The sequence below is a fragment of the Strigops habroptila genome, chromosome 9 (assembly GCF_004027225.2).
Source record: "Strigops habroptila isolate Jane chromosome 9, bStrHab1.2.pri, whole genome shotgun sequence".
Lineage (NCBI taxonomy): Eukaryota > Metazoa > Chordata > Aves > Psittaciformes > Psittacidae > Strigops > Strigops habroptila.
The window spans coordinates 15,422,179-15,446,510 of record NC_044285.2 but is presented as its reverse complement, the minus strand read 5'-3'; the positions used below and the strand labels follow the sequence as shown (position 1 = coordinate 15,446,510).

The window sequence follows — 24,332 nt, the reverse complement described above, 5'->3', positions numbered from 1 at the left end:
TTTTATGTATTCATATATTCTTTTGTACATATACGCACATACACATGCAGAGAATATCAATTACTTAAGAGAGTTAAAACATTCAACTTTATGATTTGTGGGAAATTTGTTGCTTCACTTTTGACGGTTTGTGATAAATGAGTAAATTGCAGCTGACACTGCTGTGTGCTGTAAGGCGTACAAAGATACGCGTTATCTTACAGCAAGCGTACCGCAATTTTTCTTTCGGAGCTTTAGTCTTAGGAGGAGTCTGGGATCTTAGGGGTTGCGTATGCAGATACACTCCTGCAGCCTCTTGCCAGGAAAGCAGGAATGCGTCGCTTTTCTTTTGTTCTTTTCAACTAGTGAAGAAAAGTTACTGAAAATCTGTGCTACTCAGTGAGAACACTCTTCAGCCTCCTTGTGTAACTGCTGCAAAGTGAACCGGTGCTTTTGCCTTCTGTCTCAGGTTGGGGGGAGTGAGAAGGGGAAGACACTTAGTTAATCAAAGATTATTTTATTGCTAGTTTTACCTAAGTATAAATATTTAGCAAGTCATACATTACTTATTAAGAATGAGATTGATTAGGTTTTCTGTATGATTTTTAACTTTAATACAATTAATCATCACATACAATCTAGAGATCATTAAGAATAAACTAAGTGTGAATTCTTCAGTAGTAGTATGGGAGGCTAACAGTAGTTGCTTTAGCACTCAGCAAGAGAAAGAATAAGATTTTTGGAGATACTTGATGATTTTTTCAGAAAATGGGGGAGGAATCTTAACTGCTTTCAGGCATACCAAGAATAGTATACTTTTTCCTGTTTTCCTTCACCAAAGAGTTTAAAAGGTCCTTATAATGACCACTTGGAAAGTTTTCTATCACTCTTTACATTTGTAACTTCTCTGTTTTATCCTTGCATCCCAGGTTGTCCTTTATGTGACTATAAAAAAATAATTCCATTTAAGTGCAAACACTAAAGTGGTGGAACCATAACATAGGAGAGGAAAAAAAGAAGAACATCATTTCCAATTAAGGCTGCAGAGAGAATATAGGTAGACAGAATGTAATTACACAGATTGGAAGCTGTCCAGTGTTCCGGGCCTAACAGCTGTATAATGAAATAAAAATCTTCTGTTTACAAACATTACATTCTTGTGAGCGCATCCTACACTCAGTTCCAATCAATTTCAGTATTACCCAAAAGAAACAAATGATAGCTTGATGCTGTGAGTAGGAGTTACATTGTAGGAGCATTCATTTATTGGTTTGTTCTGCGATTTTTACCTCCTGAACTACAAGATCTAATTTTTCAAATTTCATTTTTCTGTTTTTCATATTCATCCCTACAGTAGATGAAATCTTACTCTGCTGATCAAAACCAGTTGGTTCATTACAAGGCAGGCAGGTCTGATTTCCACTACCACCACCTCCCAAGGGATATTAGGGAGGCAGAAATACCAACAGTTTGGCCTTTGCCTTCTGTTGCAATAAACTAGTCTTTATATAATTCCATTTCTCATTCCTTGCTGAGTTTCCCAAAAACTAATCCTGAAGGTCACTGTAATTGCTTTAGCTGTTGAATATTTCTGGTTAGTGTATGGGGATCTATTGCTCGTGTTTCCTGCTTCCAGTACCTTGGTTTAGAAATAAAGTTTAAATGCAGTACTCCTTGGCCAGACTTCTCGGGAATATTATCAGTCTTGAAAAACTGACAGAAAGAAAAGTGCGAGGAAAGGGAAGATGACGCCCAAGCTCTTGACACACGTGTGTAATGGGAAGATGGCAAAGGAAAGCATTAAGCCTGTGTTTAGTTATTCATAGGATCTCCACAGTTGATGTGCAATTGAATTAGTTTTTTTTACTGCCTACCAAACATAAAAATCTGATCAAACTACATACTTTCTTGTTCATGTTCTCCATGGCAACTGCTGCGTGAACAGACATTGTGAGCCAACTTTTGCATTCTTTCAAATGGCTCCGATGGTTTGAACCATTGCCCGTACTTAGAATGAAGTTGTTGTATAAGAAGTTGCCTTTTCTTTCACAGAGATGGATCCAAACTCCATCAGACTCAGTGGGAGTCGTCAATATTAATGGCTTTAGGAAATCTCATCTCAAGCCCATAGTCACTATTATAACCCTACGGCAGTTTGTTCTGTCTTGTGCCCTCTAATCCTTTTACCAATGTTCATCTTTGAACTAACTTCGTTCTTCGAAGTGGGTCTGTCAGGTTAGAGTCACTGTGCGTTTTAAGCTGCTCGCAAAATTTTTAATTAGAATAGTATAAGAACCGATTCCTTTCAAAGACTTTTACTTGATTTTTCATCTGGTATTCAAGATTATGCAATTTTCCAGGGAAATACCCTTTTGGAAGACAGAATGAGGTTACCAGTACGAGCTTCGTAGTGGCTTCAGAGAGCATCTGCTAAAAAGTAAATTTCAAAAAAGTCTCAAGATAATACTACATTTATACTCCTTCAAACCCAGTCTCAAGATAATACTACATTTATACTCCTTCAAACCCAATCATGGGTTTGAAAGAAGGTAATTATATTGTCTAGAAAGTTCCTGTGATGATACTGTGGTACTGAAAATATGATAAAACATTGCCTTTTTCATGTAAAAATACACATGTATATAGCTATAGCCAGTCAATATATAAGCTATAAAGTGAATTGAATGCATTTTCAGAACTGTATTTACAGATTTACAGACCAGTGTATCATATTGATTCTTCAAAGAAATGACTGTGTAAGTCTCTTTCTAATTTATTTCTCCATGCCCAAAATAATAATGGTTTTAAAGAAATTAAAATCCTGAATCCTTACCTTACTTCTGGCTATTCCTGAGTGCAGACCACTTCCAAGCTTAAGACTTCTCCTGTCAAGGCAGTTTTAAACTGAGATACTTGAAATAACTGTATATCCCTTCTTTTCCGATTGCTTGGAAAGCTTCCCAAGCAGAACTTTTCAGAAAACTAAAGAAGTTGATAGAGGGTTTTCACTGAGTTTTGGAATAAATTCTTGATTCTTCGATGGACACTGAGGATGGGAATTTGTGTTAAACTGTAAGCATTGTGTGTTTATAAGCTGATAAATTTGGACTTGAAAGGACACATCTTTTGGAAGGATGTGAGTGTTACATCCAAGGAATTTCACATTTCACTAGTTACAAAATCCAGATATTACTTTGTAGCAAGTGCTATAGGCATGGGTACAGTATGCTAGAAGTTTTCAAAATACACAGAGTTTGTTCAAGATCATGTAAACAACTTTTGTTAACTTTATGTGTATAGATTTGTACCTCAGAAATGTTCACTTTCTTTTGCTTACTTGAGGAATATCATAACCATGGTAGGTTTTAAGTTGCCAGGTCGCATAGGTATCATTTAACCAACTGTTACATTGCCAGAACAGAAAACTGTCATTAAGACAACAGTGAAACAGGACTGTAGACAGAATAATAGTGGCTTTTTTGAAGACTTGTCAACTTCACAAGCTAAATTATTCATTGCTGTCTTGTTGATCTGAGGTAATTATTGGAGTGGGAGGGTTGGTTGGTTGAGGGCAAGGGGTTTCATAGTAAGCTTGACAACCTACCCAAAAACATTGTTTCCCTTACCTGCTGGTATCTTTCAGTCTTAATGTTTGAGGTGCTGTGATTAAGTTTTATCAAAGACCTATACTGACATTTTAATCCTGCTCCACAGTTCTTTCACAGTTGAAGGTTTGCCTTTTTAGTAGAGAACTCTGATGTTTTCTTGGAAGGCACAAGGCTAGATATAATAATAAGAGTCAGTTAAGTCATAAGCAAATTCCTGCAATGATAAAATAAGGAAAAGGAGAATTATGGTAGCAGGTTGGGTCATACTGTAGTGTTTAGTCTGTTGTTTAATTTGAAATTCATGTACTTTCCCAGCCTTTCTTTTAACTTCCTTCATAACTTCTGCATACTACCTCCAGGCATGTCTTGTTATAAGCTGCCTATTTGGTTCTTTTCTGAGAGCTGAAAGCTTAACCTGCTGTTTCAGTTGCTTCAGTACTAGGGCTTCAGTAAGGACTGCTGGCAGCTGTGAGTCATAAAAATGGGTAATGGGTAATGCAACTGTAGGTGCAGGCAGAATTTTAAGCAGAGTAGTAAAGTAATAGTTAATGTCCAAATAAAATATGTATACCCATAATAGCAACTTTTTCTGTGCTGTAATTCAGATGTTGAAAAAAACCCCTGTTCTAGATGTTTTAAAGATCTCATTGACACTAATATTTCACATACGTAGTTCACATGTTTCCACATTAATAATACTGTACTTTTGCCATACTGTTCCACCCTTGTGATGTTTCTCTTGTGTGTACTATGTGGTATTCCACACAGAAATGGTACAGTTGCATCATTTTTTGATACACAGTCTGTATGTTTACTCTGAGGTGTTTCAGAATACCCCCAGCCTTCATCCTTTCCTGGTGAAATCACCTGGTTTCCCCAACAATTTTTGTTTAACTGAATAGATTTCTTTTCAGGCATATGGCAGTTTAGCTTACAGTAATAAATTAGTATCATAAAGATAACTGTTTATAATGCAGTAACATCCAGAAGCCAGTCAGTAATTGGTCTCTGCTAAATGTATTATACTGTACCTCTTCTCTGGAAGCAGGAGCACTCCTACTCACTCTTCCTGTAAACAATGCTCTGAGAGTTACAAGAGCCTTCTACGAAGTCAAACTCAATTCCTTTCTTTTGTGTGATGGTATAGACACTCTGTTTTTATCAGTACACATAGTATATTTTACTAGGCTATTCTTATCAGAGGTTAAAAGTGTTTTCCTAGAGAGAAACTAGGAGGTTTGATAGCCCAGCAGCTGCCATTTTAAACGTAGTTGCCAGTAACTCATGCAGGAACTATCAGGAGCTAGTAAATATCACTAGGAACTATTTGTGGGTTTCTTACAAATCCGTGTGTAAGTACCAATCATGTTAGGCCATATTAAAGTCATCAGTTGCTCTGAAGCCACACAATGAAGAGAACATATGCCAGATTAGAGGATGAATCACTATTACCCATAAAAAAGAGCTTGTCTGTGCTCACTGCAGGACTGTAAGGACAGGCAGGACCTATTTCATCCCCACATTCTTTACACACTGAATGCAAGCGTTGCTCAGGTTTATAGTGCTTTTTTCTCTAAGCATATCGTCCAGGAGGACATCTTTGGTGCTGCTGATTTGTTGCCTTTGCAGAATCAGTGCTCTGTCAGTTTGCCGTGCAAGCTAGACAAGCTTTTCAGTAAGGAAGAGTAACTTACTTAATGAGTCTAAGGCACAGTCAGATGGGCAATACTTGAAACAAATGTTATGAATAAAACCCAAAAAGTCCTTCTGATAGTTTCAGAACTATTCCAAAACAGTGCTGTACTTGTTTTCATGGGGCAATATTGTCACTGGATCGAGTGAGAAGCAAGGTGGAAATGTAGCAGGACAAAGCTGAGGCAGAAGGTCGTGCATTTCAAATAGGTGTCAAATGCCATATATTTTGAATGCAGGAAAGATGGTGCTCGCTTAGCATAGCATCTTCTGGAACAAAAAAAGTATACCTAGAAACATAGCTTAAAACTTGTACAGTTTAGACAAAAAATGAACAAAACAAAAAAAGAGGGGGGAGAAATATTTTGTTCAATATTTAGGCAGCGTATAGTAGGAGACATTAAATGGTTAAATTTGCCTCAGCTCTGTTTCTTGCCCTTGACTCTACAGTCAGCCAGCCAGTGAATTACAGGTAAACAAAATTTTCTCACACCTTATATAGAAAATACCCCTTTTATGTCATGGTTATATGTGCATATTTCTATTTATTAAAAACAAATTGTGCATAAAGCTTTCCAAATGCACTATGATAGAGTGTTCTGTGCTGACAATCTAGTTAGCTGGACAGGCAAAGAGGAACAACTCTTGGAGAAGGGGTTGAACTTCTTACCTGTAGAGTTTTGTCTTCACTAGAGTTCTGCCTTGTCTTTTCCCCTTCCTTGCACATTATTGGCTGGTATCAAATGGCAATATGACTCTGCCACCAGCATTGCCATACTCACACATCTTCAGCAGCTTTCTGACTCAGCAAGAGCTTGTGCTTTGCTCTGTCACAGAATAGCAGACTGAGTCCTCTGCAGTTGGGGAACTGAAACAGTTTCCTTTGAACTACTCTTGTGATGAAAAATAAATCTCACTTCACCAGCTTCTGTAAGTGCATCTGCTTTTCTAGCTTTGGTCTGGTATCATATACACAGTTCTAGCTACACATATCAGTTCTAGCTACTCTGTGATTTCATCATTTAGGCTATAGGAGAGTATAAAAATTAAAAAATCCCACAATAATAGTTATACTTCGGGCTATAATCTATTGCATTGACTCATGCTACTAGAGTTAAGTTGAGAAAATATACTTGGGGCATGGGTGTGTGTGTCAGGTAACATGAAGGAAGAGTTTCTTTCTTAAAGGATTTTGTTTTTTGTCAAGCGAATGGGAAAATCAATGCTTCTACTGCCTGGTGAAAAGTAGTATGGAGTACCTGCAACCTCTGCTCTCTAACACAGGTAATTTTTCCACATCCAATTATGCAGTTCATGGAGTTACAGAAAGACTGTTGAAGTTTCTATACTAACTCTTTTCAAGAGAAAAACACTCACCACCCTCACTGGAGATGAAGGACCCTTATGAAAGCTGTCAGTAATGAAAGCCCTTTGACCAAACACACTACATGCTAACATCATCTCAAATATCTCAAAGGACTGGAAAATAAATTAGACCCAAATGGGCTAAATTAGGTGTATGTATCGAAGGTCATAAATACTGCAAATCAGAAAGTGCTCTGGTTTTATCCAGAAAGTTCTGGTTTTAGCTCTGAGAAAACATCTTTTGAGGCTGTTATTACTCTGGCAGCTGTTAAAAGTCACGATACCATTATTCTTGGGGCCTTCTGAGCCAGGGGCATAAGTGTTTGAAATTGCAGAAGTTGCAAAATGGAGCTGTGTTTTGTATATAATATTGGGATAAATCTTCTGTCATTTACACTGATGTAGGGTTACTGTTAAAATATGATAAACCAGTGTCGGGAGATGCAAGAATTTGCAGGTTTTATATTGCTGCAGGTAGATAGGACATTTTACAGGGCACTAGAGAAAATGCATGAGATAATAATGGGCTTTTATTACTGTATTTAGTGGGCATGAATCCAGTCTTTCAGAACTGAGGTTGGACTCTTTAGATCTCTGCAGTGCCATTCATTACAGGTTGGCTTCTGTTGGATGCACAGAACAATCCATTAAATGATGCAGACGAACAGTGAGCTTTTTGAAAAGGCAGGCTATAGAGTGCTAGGGCTAAAAGCTGTGCTGGCCGTAGGAGTCTTCACTTATACCCCATTCAACCCGCACAGATATTGCTTCAAAATTTCAACAAGAAGGTTGTTACCCCCGTCCCATTTAGCAGCTGGCATACTAAAAGCCCTGGCATATTAGTGCAACTGAAAACCTACTGGAAAGCTTTGAATTCTGGTATATTTTTAGCAACAGGAACTGTACTAGCTTTCTCCGCATACATTTTTCAGAGTATTTTTCAAGTGTTTGTTTACATCTTTGGGTATATTTTGTTTCAACTCTGTCTCCCTGAAGAAGCAGGCTTTTTTTGTATGTACAAGTAGGGAGGGCAGATGTTCTCCGAGTTAGATGAAAGGGACAAGAGGGCTTCAGCCTATGGCCAGCTGACTGTTGGTTCTGTAATATTTGATCTGATCAAAATAATCTGCTAATTAGGTTTCACTTGGTCAGAAATGGGAAGAAGGACAGGGAGCAACGAATGTGCCATGTCAGCAAAAGCAGTCTTGAACAGGAATTCTTGTACAGTAACAAAGTTGTTATGGAAATGTTTCACAGCTATAGGTAATCCATGTGTACAGAGAGGTAAGATAATATTGTCTGAGGAACATTGTGCATGTATCTTGCTCTGGGGTGCAGATTTTTGGTTTCTAAGCCTAAAACCATTTTAGTATAACTATTTATTATTTGGCTTATTCTTAGTTCATTTGCATGACTACCATGAACCAGAATAACAAATAAATGATAACTGTAAGGTCTGTTGGACTGAATATGGTCCTGATGCCGGACTTCTGGACTCAGTAGAAAGATTTCTCTGCCTTTTACAGGCATTGAGGCTGGGTTGTATCCTGAATTGTTTAGTTAAGAAGACATCTATGGATGTTACTCTCATGTATGCATATTCCCAAGTAGCATTATATCACATTGTGGCTGTTAAATTTTTATTGGGTTTTGGTTTGGGTTTTTTTAAAGGTAAAAATATGCAGATAGTTCATATTGTCTTGGAGTTTAAACTGCTATTCCTGTATAGCTGTATTACAGGGAGAAGTCAGTGCAGCTCTGAAAACCCAGTAATTTACTAGTGATATCTTTACAGTGAGATAGGACACTGATGCTATGTTTTGGGCTGAGTACTTTCATGTTCTGTTAATAAATTGCAGTCTTGAATGTGGTCATTGGAGTGTTAGAGATTGTTGTTTATTCTCTCTCTCTGCCATCATCTGCAAATTACTTAATAGCACAAATAAATGTTACATAAACTTTAAGGTTTTCTTTTATGCAGCAGAAGCAATTTTTTTTAAAAAAAGGCAATAGCGAAAGGCTTTCATTTGTGGTTGTAGTCCCGGTAAGATCCTGTTTGATTACCTCATGATCTACAGGTTAGATTGGCTGTAACATGCAGATTCTGTTCACAGCCTTTTAAGATTAACTGATACTTTAATATCATGAGGTTAGGCTAAGAAATCAGTTTTGTTGAAGAGAAAGTATATTCTGGTTGTTCTTACAGGATTAAAACTAGGTGGCTGATACTGTTACCCTGTAACCACAACACCCAGGTCTCTGGTTAAAGTTGCCATCCACCCACCCACAGGGCAACGACATTGGATGTACTCATGTATAAACTCCTAAACCATAGCAGCTTTCAGTCTGTGTATTACCCAACCAGATGCTGAGAGCAGCAGCAGAGAGCAGTCCGATTTTAATCCCCAATCACAAATGCTTCAGAGGTGAAGTATGTGTGGTGGTGTTTATACACAGTTTATACACAGTGCCAGGAAACTGCCTGGTGTGTGCTGAACTAAACCTGACTACGCTGAAGCATAACAGTAAGTCTGACATAGTGTGTCCTGCTTCTCAGCACTCCAGAAGAGAGGGTAGGCATGTTGGCTTGGCAGAGTGCACATCCATCAGGATGATCCTCACCTAGGAATAGCCGACGTTGTGACCCGTAGCAGTTCTTACCCAAAGACAGATTGGATTCAGTAGCAACTACATGCTTTTATGACTCGGTACATTGACCTTGACCAAACAGATCTTCATTAGTTGTTTCTTACAAGCCTGTGGAAGCAATAAGACAATAAAGTCTTGGGCTCAGGAACCCTACTGGTACATGCTCAGTGGGATGTTGTAAAGATAGAAAACTTCTCTAGAAGCTGTTTGAACATGTGGGCAGTACATCTGGTCTGTCTGCAAAAAAATACACTGACGTTGTTTCCCCATCCTGGGGGTATTCTGCTGGTTAGATATTTTTTCACCTGTGGCCACAAACAAAATGGGCAGTTGTCAACAGTTTATTTGGCTGGTATGGATTTGTTTTTTCTCTCGTTTCTCTCTACTATGTTAAACTCCAAGTAGTAAACTAATACTGGCATCAAGGCCATTCCAAAACTTATATGGTATTTCAGTCCTCCTCAATTGACTTTGATTGCTTATGTAAGACTGAAGTAATAATGTTTAGTGTGGGACTGGTTTACTAGGAGGACATGAATGTATTTTTAATTATCAGAGACCTTTCTCATCCCATACAGATATATCCAAAGACATTTTTCTTTCTTTTATGGCTGTTCGTGTATTCTACCACTTGAACTTGTTTCCATCTCAGCAAAATGAGAAAGAATCAAAAGTTTCTTGATCTAAATCTTTTATTCGTACTGGACTGAAAAGGTACTGAATTTGTTATATGACAATCAGTACCTGACAGATGTAACATCTCTTTCTAATGCCCTTTATGCCATGTTTCTTAATGTAAAAAATAGTATAACAAAGGGAAACAAAATCTGGGACTTTGGTTTACCTTCTTTTCTTGTTAAAGAAGGTGGAAAGTTGAATTGTCACAGGTTACAATTACATCCTGCTGCTAAAAAGAATATGGGGAGAATTTAAAGAAACCTTTAGAAAGAGTCTTACATAGTATTATCTATTCCTATATAAAATAATCAAGTTTTTTTTAATACCGTTTGAATAATTTATCTGTATCTAAAACTGACGATTTAAAATTTTACATTTGGAACTTTTTTGGCATTAACACTTAAATTTTTTTAAATATTAAAAAGTCATTTAAATATTCAATACAATTCAATATTTAAAAAAAAAACCAAACAGAAAAAGTAATATACATTGTTCACACATAGTATTGTACACGACAGCTGAGCTCCAGAGTGAGCTTTTGAATTTGTCAGACAAGTCATAGCTTAGTTGTGGTGAACCACGTGCTTATCCTCTCTCTGCACTCTAAAGATTATAACAGATCCTTATCATCAATACATCTTTAATATTATGTACACATACTGTACACAGTGTTTTAATTTCCATCTCTATGCCCAGAATTGTAAATAAATGTGTTTTTTCCAGCATTTAGATCAAAATACTCTTTAGCACATACACAAATATATTTAAGACACACACAGTTTGACAAGAAACATACCAATTTTGCTCAGCTCAGTTAGAGGAGAAATTAACTCATAGATGCAAAATAACATAACTGAGAAGTTGTCAGTGTTGTATTTAAAATTTATAATAATCTTATCACCAAATGTTTACAGATTGCATTAACAGTAGGAAGATAAGGATTCGCCTGTCCCTTGGTGCATTTTCATTAATCCTGCCAACCGTAAAGGCAGCAGTGTAGATATGACACTGGTGCCTAACAGCTACTTTGTCTCATACCTGGTATTCACTGACGGTATTACAAGCTCAGCGTTACAGGCTTTGGCAGGACTTCACTAAGCAGTCTCCAGTTTTTTTTAAGCATAGGTGTGTCTGTCATTGATAATGAAGTTTACTGTCAAATTGCAAATTGTTTTCTCCATCCTTCTGTAAAAACCCCCTGTATTTAGCAAGATGATTTCTACAGATACTGTAAATGGATTCTGGTGGAAAGAGGGGTAGTCTTGCAGTAGTTGTGTCCTGTTGTACAAAGTAGCCCCCAGATGTCTTTATTTCTCCCTGAAAAATTCTTTTCCAAGAGGACCCCGAAATTTTACAAAGAGAAAATGGAACATGTTGTGTAGCTACTTAGGGATACTTGCAAAAGGAAAAAATACGAATGTAAATCAGCATTTGCATCAGGAAGCCTAGCCTAGAAACATTACTCAGGAGATAAGCACATGCCACATGATATGTGTAGTTATTCACAGCTGAACAAAACTCACATTTCAGGTTTTGGACTCCTAGTTTCCTATTCATGTGCAATCTACAAACTAGAAACTATTTGCAGGAATTAGTTCATGGCTAATTCTTAGTAATTGTTCCTGAAAATACAACTTCTTCAAAGATAACTCTAAGACATGGTTTCAAGATGAAATTTTAAGAAGGATTTGAATGCTTTGCTCATGTCTTTGCTGTGTGAGATTCTGAATGAACCTTAGGAAGACAAAATTCACAAACTGTGAGAAGTATCCTGCCTTCCTTTCACTCATCCTCCCTTTTCTCTGGCGTGAAGGTACCTCAGTGAGCTGTTCACTTCCGTGATGGACTGTACCTGTGGTGACTCTGGGCTTGATTTACATGAAATTTTGTTCTTCTGCTCTCAGGGTTGCAGACTCTGAGAAGAAAATTGTTTCCTAGGGAGAATAAGCGTTTCAATCACTTTATTTTAGTTCAGCATAAGAGATGAACTGAGGATTGAGTTTATTTCACAGAAAAAACATGGTACAACAACAGGCCTCCATTTGCGTCTCTGAAGACCTCAGCCAAAAAGTTGGGGTTCTGTAGGATAAAGCAAGCAGTCTATGCAAAAGTAATCCTCCCCGACATCTTTTACCACTTGTATCACTGGTCAGGAATACTGGTGCACCAGCAAGAGGCTTATTCTCAGCTATTCTGTCCACATGAAGTTTCAGGCCCTGGTATTCTAAGCTCAGCCCTTTTCATTAAGCCATCACGTGAAAACTAAGCATATTTTGATGGGAGAATTTCAGAATCAGAAATAACATAAAGTGATGAATTATTAGTTTTGCCTCTGCAAATGTTTGTCTAGACTTAAGAGAATTTGTATTTAAGTCTTAACCTTTCCTTGGACATACATGCAGTGTCTGTATATGTATGTATACAGTTCATAGTTTATATCAGACCCAAGAAAGCTTTATTATTCATTAGTGCTCTTTGGATCATAAACTGAGCACAAAAGGTGCAGTTTTCTTGTAAAGACACGTTATGGTGACTCAACAGAAGGAAGTCTAGAAAAGGTTAAGCATACAGCAGATCAAACTCTGAACTTTTTTAATTAAAACCTTGATCTCAGGATTTAATGGCTTCTTTTTGCTTTATTTTCTTCATTTATGCTTATGCCTGTACAAGAGACTGAGTGTCACTTTTCCACACTGAAATATGGTTAACAGTAGAGAGACAAGTGTGTGGTTTGGGGTTTCTTTTTCCTGGGGGTTTTCTGGAAGTTTGGGGTTGTCTGGTTGGTTTGTTGCTTTGGGTTGGTTTGGTTTTTTTAACAAGTGAGAATAAGGGCATCCTTCCTTTCCTTTTGATGGTTAAAAAGGTCATCGGTTGAAAGAATGTCTTTCTGGGGAGAAGGAAGAAGTAGTAAACACTGCAAAAATTACTGTGAAACCTGCTTAAGAATTCAGGCCAAACACGTAGTTCAGATCCAGAAAGATAAAGAAGGACAAGTTATGTGGTGTATAATTTTAACTCTCGGGTTTCTGGTGTGTCTGTAAAATGCATGGAGGGAGTTAAGGGTCTGACTGGTTATGAGTGAGCTGGAGAGCTACATACCACAACTCAGAAAGAAGTAATAGCTGGAAAGCAAACTATTTCTCCCTTTCTCTCTGCTGTTTGAGCTTCCATTTGCATTTAATCCTCTCCTAAACACAAGTGTTTACGATTGCTCATTCAAATAGGACCACCTTCTATCTTTTATAACAAGGTCTGGAAGAAGTGGCATTTCTGGCATTGTCTACCTGTTATTTTGTAATAGCCAGTTCAAAACTGTGTAAGAGATGGTGCAAATACCCTGTCATTCTGCAGGGACTTCCAGCCACGTTGCATCGGTCCCACAGAGGAGTGGTCAGAGGAGCTGCGCACAGGCAGCCCAGAGAGAAATCCTTGCTTTGCCTTCTGAAATGGTGCCACTCTTCCAAAATGAACTCAGGACCAGAGTGGGGGGGACAAAAGAAAGCGGACAATGAGAAGCAGTATACTCATTAAAAACAAGCAAGCAAACAGAAAACCCCACTCTTATTTGCTACATATCATACTTCAGAGAATCAGATTGTAGTTAGGAGTTAAGCAAAATCTTTAGACACAGCCTCTACAAAGTTTGGTGCTGACATTAAAATACCAATTGTACAAATGATTGTGAAGACTGAAAAAGCCATCAAGCAGAGCCGATCCACTACAGAGGCTGCAAACTTCCATTCACTGCAAATGGCTTCCTCTTCATCCTGGTCTCTGAATCGGTTTGCAATGTACCTGACCTCTTCCAAGATCTTAGCCAAATCTGGGTCACCTTCAGAGGGGTGGCCACTGTGCAGCAGGTTTTCTTCATCTGTTGGTGAGCAGGTCATCCTCCCACAGATCACCCCTGAATCAGTGGTAGGTGTGCAGTGAACCCCTTCCAGCCCCCTGAACCCAATGTATAGCATATTCCCATTACTGGATTGCTGTGCACTCAGAGTGTTCATCTCCACACTTGATAGGCTACCTCGACGCTGGTTATGTTGACAGGCAGGACGCACTTTATCTTCCCCTGGTCTTTTCATTCTCAGAAACCAAGCACACCAGTTGAGAAGGATGATTCTTGTCTGAAAGAAAATGGTTGAGAATAAGCATCTCTTCACATAGCCATTGTCCTTGGGTGGTGTTGGTATTTTTGCAGCCTGGGTGACTGTCTGGTCCATGGTCTCTGCTTAGTCTGTGCAAGAGTTCTAGAAAATAGCACCAGACTTTGCCAGCTGATTAATTTGCCAGTTGTGGAGGCTGCTTTCTTAATTCTACCAGTGCTATTGATAGTCTCAGGCTAACTTATCGCTACTGGTGGGAGTCTCTGTAGAGTTGATTTCTTCTTACACTTGAATGGGAATATGGCAGCCTTTTCCACCTTTACTAGAAATCATGAACTAAAAGAAAAAACCATTTACTGAAGAACAGTTACTTCTTAATAGTTGTAATAGTGCTGCTTTAGATTGTGGTCAATAAATTACAATTATTTCACTCATATTTATGCTCTAATATTAAATTCACGTGACATTATTTTTTGGAGAGGGCTGTTAAAACAGATGGTAGACTGGACCGGACCGAGCCACCAAGCTTTGCAGTGATTTGGGTCTCTTTTCACATTGTTTTCATGGTGGTGATTGCAGATTTTAGAAAACAGATCTGCTTTTATCATGGAGAAAAGATGGGACAATTGCTTTGTTTTGTTTTGTTTTTTTAAACTTTGCAAATTTAATCAGTGTGTGTCATTTTACTGTTCTCAAATTGCCTTAATCCAGCCTTACAGAAAGTGTAGACAAGCCAGAGACTGTTCCAGTTCAGATGCAAGCTTCTGTTATTTATTTCAATCAGATTTTAAGAGCTCATTCCAGTGTTTCTTTTCCAGAGCACTAATGAAATACTATTGTGTCATGTAATATGCAAATCTTACACTGTAATTAATATTAAATTTGGTCCATTTATTCTGACTGTGGATTGCCACTCAGAGTTGATACTATATCCAGGCAAGCATCCCAACCAGAGACAGATCTTGTCCTCTTACTCTATTTACACTATCAGGCTTCACCAAGAAGGATAATATTCCATTAGCTGAGGGCTGGATCCAAAATCCATCAGTATCCAAATAATGTTTAATGGTCTTCAGCTTCTTAACACTAAAGCTCACTCCTCAACCTCAAGTACTCTGTTTTCTCAGGAGGTTTGGCTCAGTACTAAACATTTGTCCCTTTTAGGTCATCAAACATATGTCTAAAGATATACACCTTTGATTCTCTTAAGTGAAATTTATTTTAAAGTCACCACCAAAAACAGGCCAGGGAATATCTCATTCTCTCTTGTCTGCAGGGCACTGCTGTATGCGATAGTACCTCATTGTTCTAGAAAGAAAAAAGAGAAAGGTCTTTCCGTTTGCAGTAATGCCTGATGCTGCCGTGAGCTGGGTGAAGTCAGGAGGAGTGGACAGTTGGCTAATCATACTCATCAATATTTAGTAATCCAATATCAGTGTAAGGTTCTTTGTAAAAACAGCCATTCATGGAAGTACATTACGAAAAGAATCATAATGCTTAGAAAGACTTTAATTTTTCCTTGCTCTTTACAGATGTTCTTGACCAGAGATGTAAAGATGGGGATTTTCAGAGCAAGTTTCAGTTCTGCTTTAACAGCCATCTTTAACAAGTGTGTTTTAGGCTGCTGCTGTTTCCGTATGCACAGCAGCTATACACATAGCAGCTGCGCAGTTGCATCTTGAGAGTGGTGTATTTCATGCATTTAAAATCTCCATCAGCACCTTACTCTTTCCTTCTACTTTTTTGCTTCTGATATCTGCAGCTTATTGGAAAAGTACCTTCATTTACATATTTAGTTTTTAGCAAAATCCTGAGTTGCTTCTAGCTGCTGTGAGAGAGATTCTGAGTATAGAAGCAAGTTGAGGTATATTCATTCTCTCTCTCACACACACACTCTCTAAGAAGCCAACCACACAAAATGTATCGGGACATCTCATTTCTATTAAAACTACTTTTCAAAACAAAATGTTTAGGAAGGATTTGTATGTTTTTTACAGTAAGAATTAAACGTAGGACACAAGCTACTCTGTTGCTTCCTTGATCAGGACGTTTGCGCGATTGCTCTCGTGAGACCCCAGTTGGGGTACTGTGTACAATTCTGGTGTCCCTAACATAAGAAGGACATGGAACTGCTGGAGCAAGTCCAGAGGAGGGCTACAAGGATGATCAGGTGCTGGAGCACCTTCCATATGAAGACAGGCTGAGAAAGTTGGGGCTGTTAAGCCTGGAGAAGAGAAGGCTGTGTGGAGACCTCATAGTAGCCTTCCAGTATCTGAAGGGGGCCTACAAGGATGCTGGAGAGGGACTCTTCATTAGGTACTGTAGCGATAGGAGAAGGGGGAATGGATTTAAACTTAAGCCAGGGAGGTGAGGGTGGTGAGGCACTGGAACAGGTTGCCCAAAGTGGTAAATGGTCCATCCCTGGCAGTGTTCAAGGCCAGACTGGGCAGAGCCTTGAGAAACCTTGTCTAGTGTGAGGCATCGCTGCGCGTGGCAGGGGGTCTGGAACTAGATGATCTTAAGGTACTTTCTAACCCTAACTATTCTATGATTCTATAATGAATGAAAATCAAACCTTACCCATTTAGGCATTTTCCCCCCATCTGGATCATGGTGATGGTATTGTAGAACAACAACAGTGACAATAACAGAAAGACCAACGATAATCATAGTGCTGGCAAAATACTGAGCTGCAAAATAAACAGATAATTACAGCGATATAATTCAGCTGATATTGCTTTGTAGCAATAAGGGATGTTTATACACATGCATACATAGTGTTAAATTCTTTTTCTAGTTTAGTGATATACATGCTACTTCAGGTACTTACAAGAGATTTCTCAAAACCAGGAAGAGCAGCCATTCTTGTGAGCAGATAGCCAGCCTTCAGTAATGGCTTTGTGGAGCTGAGCACCTGACTTTTCTAAGCAACCTTGAAAAAACCTGCCCTCTAATTTTCTATCACCAGTATTGTAGAGACTGGCTAGTACTTACTTTGAAAAGTTTCTGTTTGAGCAATTACAATGGGAAGATTTACTCGTGGTTAGCTCTGTATTCCTAATGTCTGACCAGTTGTGTCATAACTGCAACAACTTCTTCTATAGAAAACCAACTCGCTTATGTTTTCCTAAAATACACATAGATTCTCTTTTTTGTTCAGAGGAAAGAGCATGGACGTTGTATAGGGGATCACACCCATAAGAGCCTCTTGTCAGTTGGCCCCATTTCTCTAATTCAGTTGCAGTAGGCCATTGTACAGATACTTATCTGCCTTATTGCTGGCCTTCATGCAAAGTCACTGCACCTCATTTGACAAAGACGTGAAAGTGAATAAAAGTGGTAGTTAGCTTACCAATTAAGGGCACAGAATCAGATGTTGCTGGCATTATTTCAGCCACAAGTAACATGAAGACAGTGAGAGACAATAAAACTGTTATACCTGAAAGATAAACATGACATATGACATTAGATTGCTAGCCTGTAATTACAAAGCTGTAAGCAGCAGCAGCAAATGAATCTGAAGGAGTGCTCTTTGCAAGATGCATTCCCACTGTTACCCTTGCACCAGCATGTTAGTGGTACTCCTGTCCTTTCTTGTACCACCTCAAGTTCAGGGTAGCAATGCTGTCAAACTAGTACCAATGCTTGCAGAGATGTACGTATTCTTAGATCCTTGTAACTGTTCAGCTTTTATCACCATTTGCTAATTAGCTGAGGTAAATCAGAGTAATTCTTGCTGCTTGCTTGCTTGCTTTAGAACCATGGTGTGATTTTGAGTGTTTGAGCATATGACACTTGATTAATTGGCATAGAAGCTACAGGTGGCGGTGCAATGCATCATCTTCCTGAAAGACAGATCTGCTGTCTTGGACTGACTTTGGTATCTTTTGATACTAGCTGTTGGGTTCTGCACTTGGCTATGCCAAGTCCTTACTGTTGATTTTTGGAGTTTGACTTCTGTTGCTCAGTGATGAGTTCCCATCTTTCTGGAATAAGACTTAACTCTTTTCTCAGGACTAGTCTTAATTAATAAGGAGCCATTCGTTGTCAGGTGTGGAAAAAGGTTTAGGAATAAAGAATTAATCTTAAAATACGGGGAGGGACTTCTTGATTAGGGAGGCTCTACTTGGTTAAACCATGTTCTGGAGAAATGTCAGTTTTGTTTCTACCTTTTAACAGGTACATCCACTTAGCAAAAGCCAGTGCGTTTCCAGGTTTGTATGAGGCGAAAAAGAGGTATGAACCTCCATCTTAAGGATCAAGTACTTAAAGTCATCAGATTTAATTCACAAGCCAATTCACTATAAAAATTATAATAGTAGCAGTTAGAATGAGTCTTTCTGAGAAGGCACCTTAGACTCTTAATACAACTCACTATTAAAAGGAAATATTAATAATTCTCTGCTAAAGGTTAAAGCGTTTAAGTGCATATTTGTAAACTTAAGCTTTACTCAATGATTGTTGAGTTTTTCTTCAGCAAATAAATGTCAAAAAAATGAAACCCTGCTTCTCAAGAAAGGTAGTCAGGAATTGTAGCAGGTAGTCATGCTTCCCCATTTCATAACTTCTGTGTACCCTAAGCTGAGAGCAAGGGTTAGACATCACACAGCTTCACCATCAAACTGTAAAAATAGCTCTGGAGCCAGAATACAGCACACAAGGTATATCCCCTTGCCTACTAAGACTATTTAAAAAACTTTAAAAAGGGCAACTTCTTTTGGTTTGGTCTTATTTACAATATCCTATTAAGGATTTACCTAGTGAGATCTTTTCTCCCGAGTCTGCTGGAAGCAGAAAAACTAACAAAGCAAGTGCCGATATCAATACACAAGGAATAAGAAGATTGAGTCCGTAATAGAGAGTCCTACGTCTCATAGTTACTGTGAATGTTACATCTGGGTATGGTTCTTTACAACATTCATAAAAACTCTCAGTTCTCTTCCCAGGAACTCCTGTGTAGGAGGGAAGAGGAAGAAAAACATAAATTAATGTGAATGAACTGTATATTATGTAGTGATTGTTTTTAAAAAGGATAAACGTTTTATCTAAATTCTAAGTTTCACTATAGGTAAAACTACTTTAAGCCTAATTCCCAATCAAGTAATTTTTGTCAGATAATAAAAGAAAGTTGGATAAAAGATACTGAATTCAAGTGGCAGTTTTGTCACCTACTTTTTTAATGCTGATTTTCATCTTACACCTGTTCTCAGAGTTTCAGATGTCACTAGCTAGGTAATTTATTAATTTAATTTCTATCTTCATTTCCCAATCTATTCCATTAATTTCAGCAGTGGAGACAAGGCTGCAAGTTCACAGTGTAAATAAGAAATCAAGAGCTTACCTACTAAATCCCACTCTCCATTTGAAATATAGCCAGATATATCTGCTTCTTGCATTTGTAAATCCAAGGACCAGCCTCCGTAAGTCCAGGATCCAAACTTCAGGTTACACTTCTGAACGTCAAATGGAAACCAGCGCACATCTATGTAGCATGAGCTTTTAAATATGCCTAGATTGGATTTTAAACAAGAACACTTAATTTAAATGCTTGTTCCACATAATTTCGTATAAATTTTGTAGCCAGACCTTGTTCTACATTTCACCCTCTGTTTTTCACTTGTAAAGCATATTTAATCTCAGTTATGTCTTGACATGTGAATAGCAAAATTCAGTCACAGAAAAGGGAAAGAACCATTTACGTGTTGATGTTATAAACTGTTTTTTAAACTACATTTCCATTTGGCACATGGTGGGAGAATATTTAGAGAAGAGCTCAGATTTCTAGATACTGCATTTCAGAAAGAAATGAAGCAGAATATTCAATCTGTTTGTCCTATTTCTTTTACTGAATAAAATAAGAAATCCTGAAAGCTTATTTGCTATCCTGTTAGATTTACATATCTTAATTTATTCAGGAAAGCTAGCTTCTTTTTTTTCACTTGTTGAGTCAGGCCCTGACATTTAGCAGCTTTCATAATTGAGTTGAAAAACCCCCACCAAATGGAAGATCTTAAATCAAAAGAACAACAGGCAACCACCTGAAATCCTCTGGGGATCTTAAATGGAAAAAACTAGTTTGTCTGGAAAGTACTTGGCTTTATTGCTGTAGGTCCTAAAATTCAGATTCTAGAATAAATTAATTCTAAGAATTATGCCAATTGAGTTTAGGAATAGAAACAGTACTCCACTGCTGATGTCAAGTAAATATCAAACACAGACTCACTTCAGACTAACGATGTATTGATGAAGCACCCAGCAAATCACTTCAAATAGAAGATACATCCGAGATGTTACTAAGCATCTTACTGTAAAGTTAACACTTTCATAGAAGAGCCAGCTAAATTAATGAAATAAATTTTATTAAGAAGCATTACCATGGCTTTAAGAAACAATGTCTTTTAATATTGAAGGCTTTTATTTTTTTATCTTATTTCATACTTCCACACTTCTGAAATTGTGCATTACGACGGAAGAATTCACAGAATTGCAATAAACATCTACCTTTTATAGTGTTTTTCATACAAAGGTGTTAACTATTTAATTCATAATGCATCTAGGCTTAAATATATCAGATGACGCTAGCTAGATAAATAAAATATCAGAGAATTTATTTCAAATTTGAAACCACACCATACATACGTAGTCCGAGTTATCAAAATTTATGACATGGGAACAGCCTACCTGGTGGCAGATATTGGCAATGTCCTGAAGAATTGACTAAAACATTAGTGTGAAATGTAGCATCAAATCTTTCATCAGCACTAGAACAGGGAAGAAACAAAATGGGTTATATGCTCTTTGAGTGGCGGAAGACTATCTGAGACAAATCCATTCTTCATAAAAGGATTATTTCACCCCCAGAACTTGACAGCTTTTCTCCTGACACCAGTTTTCTGTGGCCTCAGATACTGATAATATTGGATTTGTACCTGATAAACAACTCTAAGTGAAGGTAAGCCACCTCATTGCTGCTTACCTATCCTGCTACATTCATTACAGTGCCTTGGCTCTTACTGATTTCCATTTGGAAAGTAAGTGCTTTTAAAATACTTCTCAAGCAACTGTATAGAGAAATCTGTTTTCTTGCTGTCTACATGAACAGCAGTTAATGACTACATGGATACTTCAATGTCTCATCCTACCCTTTTGCATGGGTGAACGTTATTACTACATGCCATACGTAAGACTGTTTAATGCAGCTCCAGCCTTCATTGTCTACTTCAGAACCCACAAACTGGGTTCAGCAATAAAAGAAACCACATTAGAGGTGTCAGTGTAATAGTGCTGGCCAGGACTGCCCCAGTGTGCCTTTCTAAAGTCTCTAGAAGAGAGTCGTGTTACTTGGAGAGCACTTCAAATTATGAACTGGCAGCTACTGCCAGGGAGTATCGCAGCTACATCTGACACTATGACACAGGAATTTACTAGGCATTAAAATTCTAAGAACTTCTAGATGGGAAACACCCTATTTTTAAATATTTAGATGATGAAATAAAGACTCTTTCCTATGAAAAGTTGAGTAAGTTTGCTGAATTAAATCACCCTATGAAAGATGTTTAGATTTCTTAGCATTGCAGTGGATGTATACTCATATTGTGCCCTGTTTCACAGTTCCCATTTACTACAGCAGGTTTTTGTGGTAAGGTATTACAGATTCTGATCTGTACCTCTTTGAAAGTTTTGGGCCTAGGTATTCAAGAAATTGTCAGAGTTATTGAAATTGATGCCTAGATTAAATTGCACAGAATGTATAGCGAAAGTTCTAGCAGTGAACGATCATAGAATCTCAAAATTATTTCAGGGACAGCTGTGCTGAGTTCCTGCCTGGTTATGGACCCAGGCTCCCTTCTCGGGCTTTCATTTGTGCAGTGGAGAAGTGAAATAAGACACAGGCGGCTGTACTTTGTTGTATTGTTTGTAGTTTCCAAACAGTCACTATGTGGGGACAGGTTGGCACACAGGGCAAATACAGTACCAACTGCTCTTGGGCAGGGCAAAGGAGGTCACACGAGCCTCAGTGTCTGGCTTCTTCCTATAGTCTTTGCTTCTGTTGACCCAAAACCCTGTGTTGTCTCTAGGCTGATTTGAACATGACAAGTCTCTGCTACCCTGTTTGCCTGTAAGCGGTTTAGTATCTCATAATTTTCTGATCACCTAAAACATCCCATCAGAAAAATACAGGAAGAATCTGAGATGGGGAGAAAGTGAAATATTCATATTTCTAGCAGAAAATGAAGTATAATAACTGGCATGTTTTTCCAGCAGGAAACCCCTTATTGAAATAGTCTTTTTTTAAAAAAAAGGAGAACTTTAATATTTGAGCTATTCTGGTGCAAATTTTGTCTCATTCATATAAAGCAATCATTATTTTAGTCATTGTTACTTTGCAATTGATTTTTTCCTTATGTATTTGAAGACATTAACTTTAAAAAATATCTGGACAGGGCTGTGAAATATGCAGACAAAAAAAAAACTAAATGCAAGTAATTACTTGGCCACCTGGAGTTGCACTTTTTCCTGTGATGAGGAAAAGCTTACAACTATTTAATTTAAACTCTGAGGACAAGCAGAAAAGTATCATGTATGTAGTAGCACAAATGGATTCTGGTACATTGAGGGGAAAGGCAATTTGATTCTAAGGCAGTTGAACTAATGCAGTCCACTCTCCTTCGGCTTCACAGCTCATGGGTGGATTCTCTGAGTTCATGTTGCAGCTTCTCTTCCAGTTGGGGTACTAATTGTTCTCCCTCCTTATTTTGGTTGTCTGTTTTCATGATGTTTGTAAGAAACTGTTACTGCTAAGATCTCTGCTGGTTGCACTGCTAAATTTGGCAGACATGGATTCAGAGGATATTGGGGAAAGGGGCAGCAAGAAAGATCATACAAACACAGCTGTATTCACACAGGTGTGCATGCACACATGTGTACAAGTGATAAAAAACCTAGATTTCATTGCTATGTGACTTTGCCTTTCATAAGGCACATTCTTTAAAGAATACCAAGAGGTACGCAGACTGAAATATGAAATTCTTTTTTCTGACAAAGGAGCATACGTGTTTTTCTACAATGTCCTTCTAATTGTTTTTGAAATGAAGTGCTTCAGTTAGGAATGCATCAAGTAGCTAAGCTTTTGCTTGATGAAACTTTGGACTCGAATGTAATGATAGAAAACCATTTCTGCTACATTTCTTCTTCAGGGTATAACCACTTGAAAGCAGATATTGACTGCAGTGCATTGAGATAGCAAAACCGAATTTTTATTATTCAGTGAAGTACTAAACACTGTGTGGCCTTAATATTTGTAAAATAATGCCACCATACATGAGCATGTTTAATAAGTCTGGTAAAACTAACGAAATGGAAGAGAGCCCATACGTGACACTAACACAGTCCTGGAATTTGTACATAGGCCAAGATTTTCTTGCCTCAGAAAAACTACAGATGAACTGGCCCTGCTCTCTATGTTATAGACTGGATGTAAAATTTAATAAAGCTGCCACAAATTTCTGTGTGCTCGGCTGCAGCATGATGTGTAAGGATTCAAAACATAGTGAAACATGCATTCACTAAAATAAAATGTGAATTTATAGTTCATTAATGTCTTTGTAATGGCAGATGCATGTCCCTAGTGAAGTGTATGGAAATTGAAAGCATCTATCCCAAAATAACATGTCAGTATAAGAGAACATCATAACATTCACAATGCTATTTCATACAGGAATAAGAACTTGTTTTAAATAGCTTTGCTCTCTGAATAGTCTCTGAATAAGATTTTGGATTAAATATATGTTTGAAATAGAAACACTCTAGAATAATTACTTTGTGACCATGCCACAGTTAATAATCCCAAGAGTCAAAAACCTGTATTAAAAGAAAACTAGTGTTTGATGTTAAGTTACCCCTCTCACTCTGTAATGCGCTTCAGCTACAGTTAGCCTGTGTGTATTAATATTACTAACTTCTAAAAAAATGACCCTTTAATTTTGGATATACTTAAACATTGAAGCATAAATCCTCAGATATTCTGAAAGTCTCTCTCAGGTATGTGATATATGTGAGGAAGAATATTGTCAGAATTCATTCTTTTGGAATGCTGTTGTAGAGTACCAATTTTGTGGCATATACGGTATGTAATTCAGCAGGAGATTGCAAATGAATGCCTGACTTGTTGGATTCTCCCAATAATACTGCCATTTATGGAATGAAGGTAGCTTAGGAATAAATGCTCAAGGGAACAATTTTGCATGGAAAAATA

The 24,332-nt window shown here is 37.8% G+C and overlaps 2 protein-coding genes across 3 annotated transcripts in view; one reads left to right on the top strand and one right to left on the bottom strand.

Moving 5' to 3' along the window:
* Positions 1-24,332, top strand: part of MYO1E (myosin IE) — a 252,434-nt gene that overhangs the window by 78,993 nt on the left and 149,109 nt on the right. The gene's annotated exons all lie outside the window — the stretch shown is intronic.
* Positions 9,968-24,332, bottom strand: part of CHRFAM7A (CHRNA7 (exons 5-10) and FAM7A (exons A-E) fusion) — a 42,400-nt gene continuing 28,035 nt past the window's right edge. For both annotated transcript variants that reach the window (XM_030497703.1, XM_030497704.1), the window contains exons 5-10: positions 20,759-20,838; positions 19,419-19,586; positions 18,835-19,029; positions 17,430-17,516; positions 16,658-16,767; positions 9,968-14,098 (exon numbers count right to left, since the gene is read on the bottom strand). In XM_030497703.1, the coding sequence (XP_030353563.1) occupies positions 13,580-14,098; positions 16,658-16,767; positions 17,430-17,516; positions 18,835-19,029; positions 19,419-19,586; positions 20,759-20,838 (1,159 nt within the window). In that variant the 3' untranslated portion in view covers positions 9,968-13,579. The remainder of the gene's footprint in view (positions 14,099-16,657; positions 16,768-17,429; positions 17,517-18,834; positions 19,030-19,418; positions 19,587-20,758; positions 20,839-24,332) is intronic.